Source organism: Neomonachus schauinslandi, chromosome 12, assembly GCF_002201575.2.
Source record: "Neomonachus schauinslandi chromosome 12, ASM220157v2, whole genome shotgun sequence".
Lineage (NCBI taxonomy): Eukaryota > Metazoa > Chordata > Mammalia > Carnivora > Phocidae > Neomonachus > Neomonachus schauinslandi.
In genome coordinates this window covers 98,746,505-98,762,227 of record NC_058414.1, presented here as the reverse complement: position 1 = coordinate 98,762,227, position 15,723 = coordinate 98,746,505, and the positions used below count along the sequence as shown (strand labels likewise).

The 15,723-nt window shown below is 43.2% G+C and overlaps 1 protein-coding gene across 2 annotated transcripts in view; it reads left to right on the top strand.

Annotated features, from left to right (window-relative positions):
* The window catches only part of ZNF786 (zinc finger protein 786), an 18,916-nt gene extending 3,801 nt beyond the window's left edge, over window positions 1-15,115 (top strand). The window contains exons 1-4 of one of the 2 annotated variants that reach the window (XM_021692935.1): window positions 4,867-4,895; window positions 5,566-5,692; window positions 10,388-10,540; window positions 12,636-15,115. In XM_021692935.1, the coding sequence (XP_021548610.1) occupies window positions 4,893-4,895; window positions 5,566-5,692; window positions 10,388-10,540; window positions 12,636-14,650 (2,298 nt within the window). In that variant the 5' untranslated portion in view covers window positions 4,867-4,892 and the 3' untranslated portion in view covers window positions 14,651-15,115. Of the gene's footprint in view, window positions 1-4,866; window positions 4,896-5,565; window positions 5,693-10,387; window positions 10,541-12,635 lie in introns of those variants that run through there. The other variant, XM_044920103.1, reaches the window with a different exon arrangement.
* The last annotated feature ends 608 nt before the right edge of the window (window positions 15,116-15,723 follow it).

The window sequence follows — 15,723 nt, the reverse complement described above, 5'->3', positions numbered from 1 at the left end:
CGTGTGTGTGTGTGTGTGTGTGTGTGTGTGTGTGTGTGTGTGTGTGTGTGTGTGTGTGTGTGTGTGTGTGTGTGTGTTGTATACTCCTACTTGGATCTCTTTGTTCACCTAGTGTAGTTTCTCACCCTTGCTGCTACTGACATTCTCTACTGGATAATACTGTGTTGTGAGGGGCTATCTTGTGCATTGTAGGATGTTTATCAGCATCCTTGGCCTCGACCCACTAGATGCAAGTAGCAGTCCCCACCCAGTCATGACAAAAATGTCTCTAGACATTGCCAAATGTCTGGGGGTGGGGGGGGCTAAAATTGCCCGAAGGTAGAACTGACCTAGAGTTTCTCACAGACAAAATTGCATATAAGCAGTGTAGAATTTTGTGACAAATTATTCCCTATGTTATCAATCATATTAGAACAAACGTAGCAAAAACATAGAAATGGCTATTTCATTAAAATAATTTCTGATTTAAATGTAAAGGAATTGGGCGCCTGGGTGGCTCAGTCATTAAGCGTCTGCCTTCGGCTCAGGTCATGATCCCAGGGTCCTGGGATCGAGTCCCACATCGGGCTCCCTGCTCAGCGGGGAGTCTGCTTCTCCCTCTCCCTCTGCCTGTCACTCTGCCTACTTGTGCTCTCTCTCTCTCTCTCAGTCAAATAAATAAAATCTTTTAAAAAAAGAAAAAATATATAAATGTAAAGGAATTATTTAAAAACATAAGTCTAGGGGCGCTTGGGTGACTCGGTTGGGTATATGCCTTCAGCTCGGGTCACGATCTCAGGGTCCTGGGATCGAACTCCACATCTGGCTCCCTGCTCTTGGGGAGCTTGCCTCTCCCTCTCCTCCCTGCATGTGCTCTCTCTCGCTCTCTCTCTCTTCCTCAAATAAATAGCATCTTAAAATTAAATTAAAATAAAAACATAAATCTAAGTTTCATAAAGATGAATAAAAATAAAAGTTGACAGAAGCTGTACTTTAATACCCATAGGAAATAAACACATGGCAAAACATTTGGAGTTAAAATTCATTTAAAGAAAACAGTAGGGGTGCCTGACTGGCTTAGTAGTGCATGTATGTGACTCTTGATGTTAGGGTTGTGAGTTCAAGCCCTACACTGGGTGTAGACATTACCTGAAAAAACAAAAACTCTTAAAAAAGTGTATGTAATGGGACGCCTGGGTGGCTCAGTCGGTTAAGTGTCTGCCTTCAGCTCAGGTCATGATCCCAGGATCCTGGGATCAAGCCCCGCATCCGGCTCCTTGCTCAGAGGCGAGCTTGCTTCTCCCTCTACCTGCTGCTCTCCCTGCTTGTGTGCTCTCGCTCTCTCACAAATAAAATCTTTTTTAAAAAATAAAGTATATTAAAAAAGAACAATAAAAGAATGTATACTTTATTTATTTGAGAGAGCGAGAGCGAGCATGAGTGGCAGGAGGGAGAGAGGGAGAGGGAGAAGCAGGCTCCCGGCTGAGCAGGGAGTCCCACGTGGGACTATATCCCAGGACCTCGAGATCATGACCTGAGCTGAAGGCAGACACTTAACCGACTGAGCCACCCAGGTGCCCCTAAAAGAATGTATACTTAATGAAATTCGAGTACTTTAACAAATACATAATTTACATGTTTCTAGTTACACATCTTAGAAAGTGTTCAATTTATCCAAGGCCATCACAATAAAAAATAAAAGTTTTAAACATTTGCATGTGTTATTTTTTCTAATTCATTGTTTTAAAAAGCAGTGAAATTCAAAGCCAAATCTTGATAAACTCTTAGTATTCTAGGAACAGAAGGCATCTTGGTTAGTAAGTTAAAGGAAACCAACAAATACTACTTGTAAACCATTAGAAACATTTCCTTTAAAGAATAAGACAGTTGCATGCTATCATCACTATTACTCAACATCATTTCAGCCAATACAATAAGATAAAAATAAGAAATGATAGGCTTAGCCTCGTATGCAGGAGATCTACAGATGTGTAATTTATAGAGTTCAGTGAAGACCTACTAAACAGTTTATCTTTTGCTTAAAAAAAAAAAAAAGAAATGATAGGCTTAAATCATTAAAAGAAATGTTAATTTGCAGATCTCATTCTCTGTGTAGACACTCCAAGGCAGCCAACTGGAAGTGTTAGCCAACAAGGGAATTTGTTTCCAAAATAAACAAAAATTAGCTTCCCAAGCTTTCATAATTAGAAAATTTAGTGGGACAGGGGCGCCTGGGTGGCTCAGTTGTTGAGCGTCTGCCTTAGGCTCAGGTCATGATCCCAGGGTCCTGGGATCAAGCCCCGCATCTGGCTCCCTGCTCCGCAGGAGGCCTGCTTCTCCCTCTCCCACTCCCCCTGCTTATGTTCCCTTTCTCGCTGTGTCTCTGTCGGGTAAAGAAAGAAAATCTTTAAAAAAAAAAAAAAATTTAGTGGGACAAACCCTCAAACATGGTAGCTACAAAAACTCTACAGTTTCTAGAAATGAACCTAGCAAGGATTATATAAGGTCTATATGAAGAAAGCTAAATTTAGCCAAAGCACATAAAAATATCTAGATAGATGTTTCTGGATGGAAAGATCCCGGGTTTTAGAGATACAGTTCTCTCAAAATTTGTATGTTAAGCACATTCCTATCAGAATCCCAATAGAATTTGTATAAATTTGACAAAGTATCTTTCCTGTGTATGTAGAAGAGAAAACAGACAAGAAAAATCCACACAATTTCCTGTGGAAATTGATGGAGGTGGTGGTGGATGACCATGTCCTCTTAAATAGCAAAATATCTGATAAAACTATAAGAATTAAGCAGTGCAGTATTGTAGCAAAAATAAACACATTCACCAGTGGAACAAAAATATACCCAAATATAAATGGAAACCTAGTTAATAAAAAACAATCCCAAATCAATGATAAAAGAATAGACTGTTTAATAAATTTTGTGACAAGTGAATATCCACTTACAAAAAGAACATATTCCTTCTTGTTATGCAGATATAAGTTCCATATGAAAAAGGTCTAATTCTAATAAATGTTATGAAGAATTTAGGAGAATATTTTATAATCTTAGGAAGTCTTCCAAATCAAGATACTAAACCCTGAAGCCACAAGAGACGTTTTTCTGTAAAGTATAATAATGCAAGAAAAAAGTAGTGTGAGGGGTGCCTGGGTCCTCAGTCAGTTAAATGTGTGCCTCCCCTCATCCTGAGGTCATGGGATCCAGCCGGATCCTCTGTTTATCCCTCTCCCTCTGCCCGCCCCCCCCCACTCATGCTCTCTCTCTTTATCTCAAATGAATAAATAAAATCTTTAAAAAAAAACAACAGTGTGGAAGATGGAGTAATTATCTTTATTTGAAAATTGTATCCCACCAAAAAATAAGATTGATAAATATGGTACAGTAACTGGACACAAAATAAGTTTATAAAACTCAGTGACTTTTTTTTTTAACTAGTAGTAATTTGAAATGGCAGGGGTGATCCCATTTACAGTTGTTGGAAAAACCACAGAATACCAGAAACAAAATTAATTAAAAAGATTCAGAACATTTAAGAAGAAAATAAGTTTGTTTAGGGTAGCAAACAAGACCAAATAAATGGAGTGATAAAACATGTTCCTAAATGAAAAAAAAAAAAAAAAATGTTCCTAAATGAGGTCAAAATCTTTCCTAAATATGTGTAGATGTTTAATGCAATTCAAACTGAATTCCAATGCGCTTTTTTGTTGTTGGACAAAATAATTTATAAGGAAGAATAAATATCCAGGAATTCACAGGAGTAACTTGGAAAAGAATGGGAGGAGGGGGTAAGACTTGCCCTCCCAATACTAGATATTGCATAGGTATTGTAAAAAGATACATAGGGAAAGTATAGCAGAAATTAACAGATTCACATATTTATGAAAATCTAATACATGCAAAGGTTGGCATTTCAATCTAAGGAGAAAGAATGGTATATTTATTTTTTTTTTAAAGATTTTATTTATTTATTTGACAGAGAGAGACACAGCGAGAGAGGGAACACAAGCAGGGGGAGTGGGAGAGGGAGAAGCAGGCTCCCCGCAGAGCAGGGAGCCCGATGTGGGACTCGATCCCAGGACCCTGGGATCATGACCTGAGCCGAAGGCAGTCGCTCAACCGACTGAGCCACCCAGGCGCCCAAGAATGGTATATTTAATAGTGTGTGATTGGCTATCCATACGTATATAATAGATGCCAATCTCATCTACAGAATTAAGTGCAAATCTAAATGCAAAAAAGTAGAGTATTTGTACAACTTTTTGATATGGGGACCACTTAGAAAGCTGGAAACAATGGAAAAGACTTACAGATTAAAACTAAATAAAAGGGTATTTGGCAGAAGATAAACTCAAAATACAAATGACTGGGAGAAAACGTTTGCTAGGGCGCCTGGGTGGCTCAGTCACTTAAGGGTCTGCCTTCGGGTCAGGTCATGATCCCAGGGTCCTGGGATGAAGCCCCACATCCCACATCAGGCGCTCTGCTCAGCGGGGAGCCTGCTTTTCCCTCTGCCCCTCCTCCACTCATGCTTGAGCTCGTTCTCTCTTTCTCTCTGAAATAAAATCTTTAAAAAGAAGTGTTTGCTAGTCAATCAAAGGATTATTAACCCTAATACAAGGAATCCGTTCAAATTATAGGAGCCCACTGGAATGTTCAGCAAAGGATGTGAATAGACCTGCACAAAGATATGTGGAATGCCCCCCTCCCCAGAAAATGATGAAAAGGATGCTAAGCTTCACAAATTAATGCAAATTAAAACAATGAAATACAATTTCTTACCATTACATTGGCAAAAGAAAAAAGGTTTAAGAACAACCTGTGCTGGCAAAGTGTACAGAAATAAGTCTCATCTTCTTAGCATGGGCAAAAATGCCGAATTCTTTTTGGAAGGCAATCTAATGGTATTTATTACACTGAACATGTTTATACCTTTTGATTTAGTAGTCCTCCTTTTTAGGCTTTATCTTACAGAGGTAAAAGCACTAAATATATCAGGAAGCATTTCAGAGCATTGTTTGTAATTTATAAAGGAAATGATACATATACATATACCCCCCCATGAGTGGGGTATATGTACCCGTGGCATGAAAGACACTGCAGTTTACAAAAACCTGGTTTTGCCTCTACACATTGACCTGGAAAGATATCTGTAAAATATTAAGTGAATGAAATTACCCAGTGATTTATTCCCACTTACTTTAAAGAAAAAAAATTCTTTACTATCCATATGCATATATAGTTCAAACAAGCATAAAGAACCTCGGATGGTGTAGTGGGTAAGAGCAGAACCATAAGACTGGAGTGGGGGAAGGAGCAGTTCCTAAGGAGGAAGCTGCTGAATAGACAAAAACAGTGTCCACTACAAAAATTTTTTTAATTGATGACAAGGAGGGGCACCTGGCTGGCCCAGTGGGTAGAGCCGGTGACTCTGGATGTCAGGGTTGTGAGTTTGAGCCCCGCCTTGGGGATAGAGTTCACTTAAAAAACAAAACAAAAAAATAAGTTGATGAGAAGGAGCTGAAGTCCTTTTGAAGCACTAATGCTGTGTATGTATTATGTCTGTAATTTCAGTTACCTCTGACTTTTGAGGATGTGGCCATTTATTTCTCTGAGCAAGAATGGCAGAATCTAGAGGCATGGCAGAAGGAGCTTTACAAGCATGTAATGAGAACCAATTATGAGATTCTTGTTTCTCTAGGTAAGAAGTGCTCAATTTTGTGGGTAAGTCATGGAACTGGGTCTGGAAGAAGATCCCAGTCCCTTGATGCTCCTGTTTGTTAGGTCAGATTTCTCAGAAATTAACTCAGAATGGTATTTTTTACCCCAGAGTCCTATTTGTTAATACTTCTGTAAGCATTGCTAATCCTTACTCAAGGGTAGACATTGAGTAAGGAGAATATTTAAGACTTTGATGCGTGGTGGTCAGGGGTGACTAAGTCAGGGCTTTTAGTCGCTACACACTCACAGATTGCCGTGATTTCCATATGGGAGCGCTCCTAGCTCGTGTCCATAATGTACCTGTATATCTTTACCCTAGGATGTCCCTACCTGTCAGTTTTTACCATGGGGTCTGGATAACTCAGAAAAGCTAAAATATTTCCCTGCAGTGAGATTTTGTAAGGCTATACACAGATGGTTAACAGCAGCAGTCTCTTCATGGTTATGGTAATGGGTGTTCTTTTTAGTCTTTTTGCTTACTTGGTCTTTATACATATATATTTTTTATTTATCAAATGAATGATAAAGTCTCTGCTTCATCCTCACTCCTGCACTCAGATAATTCCCCAAGGCAACCACTGTTAACTTTACTGTTTTAGTTCTTACTGTACTTTCCTCCAATCTAACTATCATGCTTCCATCTCTATTACTTGATTTATCAAGTGTAGGCAGCATTAACTCATTACTATGAAAAATGAGACATTAATTCACTTAAACTATCTTTCTTCTATCTCCCTTTTTCCGTTTTCCCCAAATTTTGGGGTTTTTTCATGCCTCTATTGTCTACCTTTATAAATTAAATTTCTAGATCAAGGTCCATCAACTTTATATGTCTTGATTCCTTCAGTGTATGAAGATAAGGCAGTTAGTTCCCCTGTACTTCCTGCCATCTCTCTGGCTAGCTCCTGACAGCCATACCACTTCCTTTATATTGCAAGGTTTCTAATGCTTTATATTCTATTCCATTACCATATGTATGTTTTCCAGGCTTCATGTATACAATGTTGTTTCTAAAACACGTAATCCAAGACATTACATATTTTTATTGTTACTGAAGGACCAGTTAAAGTAATTGAATCTGTAGAGATAGAAATATAATCCTCTATCGTTAATCCTGTTCCACCCAAAAAAGAATGTTCCAAACATCAGGATCAAATGGATGCAAAATGGTTTATCATTGTAGCTTTGATTTCCTTAACAGCTAATCATGGTGAGCGTCTTTTCATTTGTATATCTTCTTAGGAGAAATGTCTATTCAAGTATTTTCCATTTTTAAATTGGTATATTTGTCTTTTTATTGTTGAGTTTTAAGCCTCTTCTGTTTGTTCTGGATCCTGGACCCTTATCAGATACATGACTCACAGATATTCTCTCCCATTCTGTGGGTTGTTTATTCACTTTCTTGATGGCATCCTTTGAGGCACAAAAGTTCTTAATTTTTATGAAGTCCAATTTCTTTTTTCTTGTGTTGCTTGAGCTTTTGGTGTCATATTTAAGAAACCATTGCCTAATCCAAAGTCACAAAGATTCACTCCTATGTTTTCTTCTAAGAGGTGTATAGTTTTAATGCTTACATTTATTTTTTTATTTTTTTAAAGATTTTATTTATTTGTCAGAGAGAGAGAGGGGGGAGTGTGTGAGCACAAGCAGGGGGAGTGGCAGGCAGAGGGAGAAATAGGCTCCCCACTGAGCAAGGAGCCGGATATGGGACTCTATCCCAGGACCCTGGGATCATGACCTGAGCTGAAGGCAGATGCTCAACCAACTGAGTGACCCAGGTGCCCCTCAGTGCTTACATTTAGGTCTTTGATCCATTTTGAGTTAATTTTTGTATATGGTGTAGGGTAGGGATCCAGCAGATTCTTTTGTGTATGGATATCCAGTTGTCCCAACACCATTTGTTGAAAAGAGTATTCTTTCCCCCATTGAATTCTCTTGGCACCCTTTTGGAAAATCAGTTGACCATAAAAGTAGAAGTTTATTTCTGGATTCTCAATTCTGTTTCACTGATCTATATGTTAATCTTCATGCCAATAGCACGCTGTTTTGATTACCATTACTTTTCAGATCAGTTTGTCAGTTTCTGTAAAAAACAAACAAACAAATAAAAACCAGTTTGGATTTGGGGAATATTGTCATCTTTTTTAAAATTTATTTTATTTTTTACATTCACATTGTTTAATTATAGCTATATAATATATTCTTTAAAAATTTTTTTTTCAAATTATAGTTGGCACACAATATCACATTAGTTTCAGGTGTACATCATAGTGATTCACCATCTCTGTATGCTATGCTCTGCTCACCACAAGTGTAGCTACCATCTGTCACCATAGAACGCTGTTACAGTATCATTGACTATATTCCCTGTGCTGTGCCTTTCATTCCTGTGACTCATTCATGCCATAATTGAGGCCTGTATCTCCCATTCCCTGTCACTCATTTTGCCCATCTCCTTACCCCATCACTCTTGCAGCCATCAGTTTGTTCTTTCTATTTATACGTCTGATTTTGCTTTGTGTTTGTTTACTCATTTGTTTTCAAATAAGGTGATTCTAAATAAATTATAAACCAAAGAAGAAATCACAAGAGAAATTAGAAAATATTTAAAGTTGGATGAAATGAAAATATAAAGCAGCAAAATTTGTGAGATGCACCAAAGCAGCACTTAGAGGGAAATGTATAAGTCTAAATGCTTATATCAGAAAAGCAGCAAGGGTTTCTTTTTTTTTTTAATATTTTTATTCATTTTTAAAAATTTAAGGGGCGCCTGGGTGGCTCAGTCGTTAAGCGTCTGCCTTCGGCTCAGGTCATGATCCCAGGGTCCTGGGATCGAGCCCCACATCGGGCTCCCTGCTCGGTGGGAAGCCTGCTTCTCCCTCTCCCACTTCCCCTGCTTGTGTTCCCTCTCTCGCTGTGTCTCTCTCTGTCCTATAAATAAATAAATAAAATCTTTTAAATAAATAAATAAAAATTTAAATTCAATTAATTAACATATAATGTATTATTGGTTTCAGAGGTAGAGGTCAGTGATTCATGAGTCTTATATAATACCCAGTGATCACTACATCACGTGCCCTCCTTAATGTCCATCACCCAGTTACCCAATCCCCCCACCTCTCACCCCTTGGGAATATTGTCATCTTAACAATTTTAAGACTTCCTATTCATGAACATGAGATATCTTTCCATTTATTTATGACTTTTAAAATCTCTTTCAACAGGGGGCGCCTGGGTGGCTCAGTTGGTTAAGCGACTGCCTTCGGCTCAGGTCATGATCCTGGAGTCCCTGGATTGAGTCCCGCATCGGGCTCCCTGCTCGGCAGGGAGTCTGCTTCTCCCTCTGACCCTCCTCCCTCTCATGCTCTCTGTCTCTCATTCTCTCTCTCTCAAATAAATAAATAAAATCTTAAAAAAAAAAAAATCTCTTTCAACAGTATTTTACAGTTTTTGTTGTGTAAGTCTTGTATTTCTTTTATTAAATTTATTCCTAAGTGTGTTATTCTTTTTGGTGTTATTGTAAATTGAATTGTTTTCTTGGTTTTATTTTTGGAAAAATACTTTTATTTTATTTTATTTATTTATTTTTTTAAAGATTTTATTTATTTATTTGAGACAGAGAGAATGAGAGACAGAGAGCATGAGAGGGAGGAGCAGACTCCCTGCCGAGCAGGGAGCCCGATGCGGGACTCGATCCCGGGACTCCAGGATCATGACCTGAGCTGAAGGCAGTCGCTTAACCAACTGAGCCACCCAGGCGCCCAATACTTTTATTTTAAAAGGTGCTGGGACTTCAACGGATGAAGAGTGAGAATAGGTGTATGGATTTAAATAAAAGATAGTGATTCCTTTTCTCATGAGAGCAGCCTTAGAATTCTTTTGGGATTGAAGTCAGATTTCAGAGGGCAAGGAGGGATCTGGAACATAGTGATCAGTCTCCACATGTACTACACCACTCTGACATTTTATCCCTAAGACATTACCTGGCTTACCCTCTTTCTCTGATCTGAACCATACACTGATCTCCCTTTAGCACTCTATGAAGCATACTTTAGGTTCTGTAAGAGAGATAGTATTGAAAGAAAGTTTTACTTGAAAATACATAAACATTTTATTAGGGGAATGGGGTCATATATTAGAGAATCTTGTAACTATTTTCATTTGCTTATTTTATTGCTTGCAACCCTTTTTATTCTAGCAGAACTCAACCATGTTTTGGGCTATGATTAGCACTGTCACCAGCGGACTTCTGAGAGTATTTTAGCTGGAGCTACCTACTTTGAAATTTCCTAGGATAGGCATTCGAGTTCTTATTTTTGCATACCCCCATCTTCCCATGGTATCTCCAGTTGTTTGCGGGGCTGTCCCACCATTCTCAAAGCACGCTACTAGTGAGTTTTATGAAATCCACAACAAAATACATATTGCTCGATATATGGGGACCAAGACAGGATTTAAACAGTAAACTGATTTAACAGGTCCAAATAGATTAGGAAGTACTGTTAGGATATGTCGGCAGTTTTGCTCCTCCTTGCATAAACGTATAATCTATTTTTTGACCTCTCGTCTCATATGTTTTCCCAGGAGTACATTTTGAAAATTTAAAAGCAACTTGGTGTGCTTTAAATTTAGTGTTCAAAGAAACCAAACTACCTTTTCTGACTTCTTTGGACAGATGATGGACTTCCCAAACCAGAACTAATATCCTGGATTGAACAGGGGAAAGAGTTCTTCAAGAACTGGGGAGAATCACAGAAATCAGGAAACATAATTTGCGCTTCTGCTGGTTTGCAATTTGATCCAGTTATCGAGGGTCATCAGTTTCAGGGTAAGTATTAAGAAGTTAGGGCCCTGCCTTAAGACATCATGCTCCATTTGTTCCAGTTCTCTGATCTTGTCTTCCTGTTTGGCTGGGCTAAGGCTGGACATCTGGTGTACTCTAGAGAAACAAAGTAAAGTACAGTGGTTAGGAGTGTGGGTTCTAGAGTCTGAGTCTGGATCTTGTCTTTTCTGGGGCACCTTCGGCGAGTTGTTCAGCCTCGCAGTATTTCAATTTCCTGACCTATAAAATGAAGATAATAAAAGTACCTACATTATAGGACTATATAGGTTAACATATGTAAAGTGTTAAAGTGATACCTGGCACACAGTAAGAGCTCAGTAAATGTGAGCTGTTGTTAGTAGTAGGTAGGGCGAGGGGGATGGTGGCAGGAATCAGAGACTGGTTATCCACATTCTAGTGACCAAAATTGCTTCCTTCCTATCTGGAGACTGTTGACTCTACTTGAATACCTAAAACTCAGCTCTCCTCTGTTCTTTCTTTTTATGATGGGACAGTCTGAGATTTTTGGATTCTTTTTAAATATTTATGTATTTATTTATTAGAGAGAGTGAGAACGAGCAGGGGGTGGGGCAGAGGGAGAGAATTTCAAGCAGATTCTCTGCTGAGTGCGGAGCCCAACTTGGGGCTCGATCTCATGACCCGAGCCGAAATCAAGAGTTGGATGCTCAACCGACTGAGCCACTCAGGTGCCCCTGAGATTTTTGGATTCTTAAAAGTCAGCAGTAAAGTATGGAATGAGAAAGCCAATGGGAGCATCATTCCAAGAAATCTTGTCAATAGTTTGTTGAGTTTTTTGTTGCTTCTTTCTGGACAGTAAGGGAGTTTTGCTCCACAAATTATTTCACTTTTTGCCATGTGTTATCAATTCTTCCAAGAAACCTATTTAAAAGGTTTGTGGGCATAGGGGTGAGGAGGGGGGAGCAGAGGCCAGGCCCTGCTGCCTGGCCTTAGGGACAGCCCCTGGGTCATGACTGTGGTGTTAGGGTCTGTTACTGACAGTGCCATCATCACTTGTTGACTCCAGGAATGTCTGCACATCAAAATGGTACAAATGTGATGGTCCTGTGGTCATGGTGGTGGTGAGTCCTTACAGGTGCATGCAGTATGCCAGGCACGTGCTCAGCACCGTACGTGCAGGATCTCACCTAATGACCATGACAATCATACGTCCTGTTGCTTCCCTGTGTCTACAGGAGAAGGAATCGAAGCCAAGAGAGATTACCTTGACAAAGGCTGCACAGTGGAGAGCTGGGATTTGAACCAGACAGCCTGATTCCAAAGCTTAGGCCCTATGTTTGAGATCTATATTTTCCTCTTTTTTTTTTTTTTTTAAAGATTTTATTTATTTATTTGAGAGAGAGAATGAGAGACAGCATGAGAGGGAGGAAGGTCAGAGGGAGAAGCAGACTCCCTGCCGAGCAGGGAGCCCAATGTGGGACTCGGTCCCGGGACTCCAGGATCATGACCTGAGCCGAAGGCAGTCGCTTAACCCGACTGAGCCACCCAGGCGCCCCTCCTCTTTTTTTTTTAAGTTTAATTTATTTAAGTAATCTCTACACCCAACATGAGGCTTGAACTCATGACCCTGAGATCAAGAGCCATATGCCCTTTCGACTGAGCCAGCCAGGCGCCCCTATATTTTCCTTTTTTTTTTTTTTTTTAAAGATTTTATTTATTTATTTGACAGAGAGAGAGAACACAAGTAGGCAGAGTGGCAGGCAGAGAGAGAAGGAGAAGCAGGCTCTCCGCCGAGCAGGGAGCCCAATGCGGGGCTCGATCCCAGGACCCTGGGATCATGACCTGAGCCGAAGGCAGACACCTAACTGACTGAGCCACCCAGGCACCCTATATTTTCCTTTTTTAAGATATGTTTTTTTCAGTTTAGTTTCAGCAGACTTCTTACCAAACTCTCAGCCATGAAATAGAACCACAGTTGAAATGTCCCTGGTTGTGGATTTCCGTGGGAGCTGGGTTCCCTGGCCACCAGACATCACCATTAACTGCTCCCTCTCCTGGTGACATAAGCCTTTAGTCATGCCACAGACAGGAATACTGACTGAATTTTTGTTTTCCATTTCAGGAAGCCAACAAGCTGTGCATTCAGGAGAGGCTGAACGCCATTTCCAGCTGGATCCCCGAGAAGGCCAGTGCCCCTCTGAACCCTCAGGAGGAGGAGGGGAAGACGGCCATGCCCTCCTGAGCCCACACAGACATGCCGCACAGGCTCCACTTCCAGTAGTCCACAGCTCCGGGGAGCCCACCCAGAGAGAGGGAATCCCAAGTCCCAGAGGGCCGGGGCTCCCTGGCTTGCAGGAGGCCTGCTCCGGGGAGGGCACCCAGCACCCTTGCGCTGTCTGCAGGGAAAACTTTTGGAAGGAGGACCACTCAGAGAAGCACCAGAGGAGCCACCTGAAGGACCAGCCATGGAGGTCCTGGAAGAAACTCAGCAAACAGACCGCCCCACAGCAACAGCGGAGCATCCGCCAGGGTCCCAGGCGCTTCCGGTGTCCTGACTGTGGGCGGAGCTTCCACCGGAAGCAGTGTTTGCTTGGCCACGTGGCTGGCCACGCAGGGCAGAGCCCGCTGCCCTGCCCGCAGAAGCACACCCTTCTCGGCCACTGCGTCCGGCACAAGGGGGAGAGGCCTTCCCAGTGCCCCAAATGTGACGGGAGCTTTCTCTCGAAGAGCAGCAAGCAGGCTCGCCAGGGCCAGCCCGGCAGGGAGAGGCTAGGCTCCTGGAGAGGAGGCGATGGCGCCTTCCCCGGGAAGGCTGAGGCGGCAGCTGAGGAGCTGTGCCCCCGGAAGGGGGCCGGGGAGGCTCCCCCGCGCCGCCCCCCCGGGGAGAGGCCCTTCTCCTGCGCGGAGTGTGGTAAGCGCTTCACCGCAAGGTCCAAGCTCGCCAGCCACCTCAGGGTGCACACGGGAGAGAAGCCCTTCCGGTGCCCGGAGTGCGACAAGAGCTTCCGCCTGAGCGGCCTGCTGAAGGTGCACCAGCGCGTGCACAGCGGCGAGCGGCCGTTCTCCTGCCGGAAGTGCGGCAAGGCCTTCGCCAAGCGCTGGAAACTCACCGAGCACAGCCGAGTCCACAGCGGGGAGAAGCCCTTCTGGTGCGCCGAGTGTGGCAGGAGCTTCCGCCAGCGGGGACAGCTGCTGAGGCACCAGCGCCTGCACACCGACGAGAAGCCCTTCCAGTGCCCCGAGTGTGAGCTGAGCTTCCGCCTCAAGAGCATGCTGCGGGCACATCGGCTCCGCCACAGTGGGGAGAGGCCCTTCTCCTGCGGCGAGTGTGGCCGAGGCTTCACCCACCAGTGCAAGCTCCGGGAGCACCTGAGGGTGCACAGCGGGGAGAGGCCCTTCCGGTGCCCCGAGTGTGACAAGAGCTTCCGCCTGAAGGGCATCCTGAAGGCGCACCAGCGCACGCACAGCAAGGAGAGGCCCTTCTCGTGTGGCGAGTGTGGCAAGGGCTTCACCAGACAGTCCAAGCTCACCGAGCACTTCCGCGTGCACAGCGGGGAGAGGCCCTTCCAGTGCCCCACCTGCGACAGGAGCTTCCGCCTGAAGGGGCAGCTGCTGAGTCACCAGCGCCTGCACACGGGGGAGAGACCCTTCCAGTGCCCCGAGTGCGGCAAGAGCTACCGCGTGAAGGCCGACATGAAGGCCCACCAGCTGCTGCACGGCGGGGAGATGCCCTTCTCCTGCGAGTGTGGCAAGGGCTTTGCCAAGCAGTCCAAACTCATCGAACACGTCAGGACCCACACAGGGGAGAAGCCTTTCCAGTGTCCCAAGTGTGACAAGAGTTTCCGCTTGAAGGCTCAGCTGCTCAGCCACCAAGGCCTGCACACAGGGGAGAGACCTTTCCGCTGCCCCGAGTGTGATAAGAACTTTCGGGAAAAGGGACACATGCTTCGGCACCAGCGCATACACAGGCCTGAAAGGCCATTTGCCTGCGGCGACTGTGGTAAGGGCTTCATTTATAAGTCTAAACTGGCTGAACACATCAGGGTGCACACGAAATCCTACAGTGCTCCAAGTGAGCCTGACATTAAGAAGAGGCTCAGCCAGCTGTTTGCAATGATCGAGGCTGACTGGAGTTGAGGCCGTGGAGGGCATCCGGAGCCTTCAGCGGAGTCCATGTGGCCTGGGAATCCACAGCGGCCACAGCCAAACCCACCGGGAGACAGATTTTAGGAACGGGGGGCCCCCTTTTGAGCAAGAATGTAACGCGAGTTAGGAATATGAGAAACCACACAGGATTTTCTCAGTTAGCTCATCACCTGTTGTATTTCCTATCTACTGATAAAAGAGATACCTGTTCTTCTGCCGTCTTAAGTGGTAATTTCCCTGCAAATGCTAAGCTAGCTCTGAAATCCCAGCTTGAACTAAGACAGTCAGTCCCTCCAGTACTGTTCTCAAAGCTGAGGAGATGGGGTGGCTCTTAAACATCCACTTGACTCTTTTTCACAGTGTGACCCTAAACTGGGGGGTTTAAATCCAGTGGATTTTGTTGCAGGCCTGATATGATGTTGGATTTGGTTTTGATTAATTTATTTTGAAACTGATAGCAATAAAACGAGCTCTCTGAATCCCAGTCTGTCTGTCTATGTGAATGCTGAGGTCTCACGGCAGCTTCCACAGTGGTTGTGCATAGTTCCCCCTAAGGAAAAGCGGATAATTTCAGCAAAGTTTGGCTCATCTGAGTTGAAGAAACATAAAAAGCAGGGGTGCTAAGATCTATGGGGCTAGAATATAGATACGAGATGGGTTTGGGAGCTGCAGAACAGACGCTTTTGGAAGCCACGACAGTGAACGGGATTCTGAGTGACCAAGCAGTGACCAAATCTGAGTAGAGACAAAATTACAAAGCCAAGGGACGCCTGGCTGGCTCAGTTGGTAGAGCGTGCGACTCCTGATCTCGGGGTTGTGAGTTCGGGCCCCGTGTTGGGTATAGAGATTACTTAAACATAAAATCTTCTGGAAAAAAGTAACAAAACCAAACAGCTTTGTCATGCAGCACTACAGGCAACAACAGTGTAGCGCGGAGAATTTTCAAGCAAATGTTAAAAAAAGTAAACATAATACCAGTAGTACAAGTAGAAGTCCAGGAACCTACCCCATTTGTTACATGAGGTGAAGGCTGCGTGAGCACAGAATATCTGTACTTCAGGGAC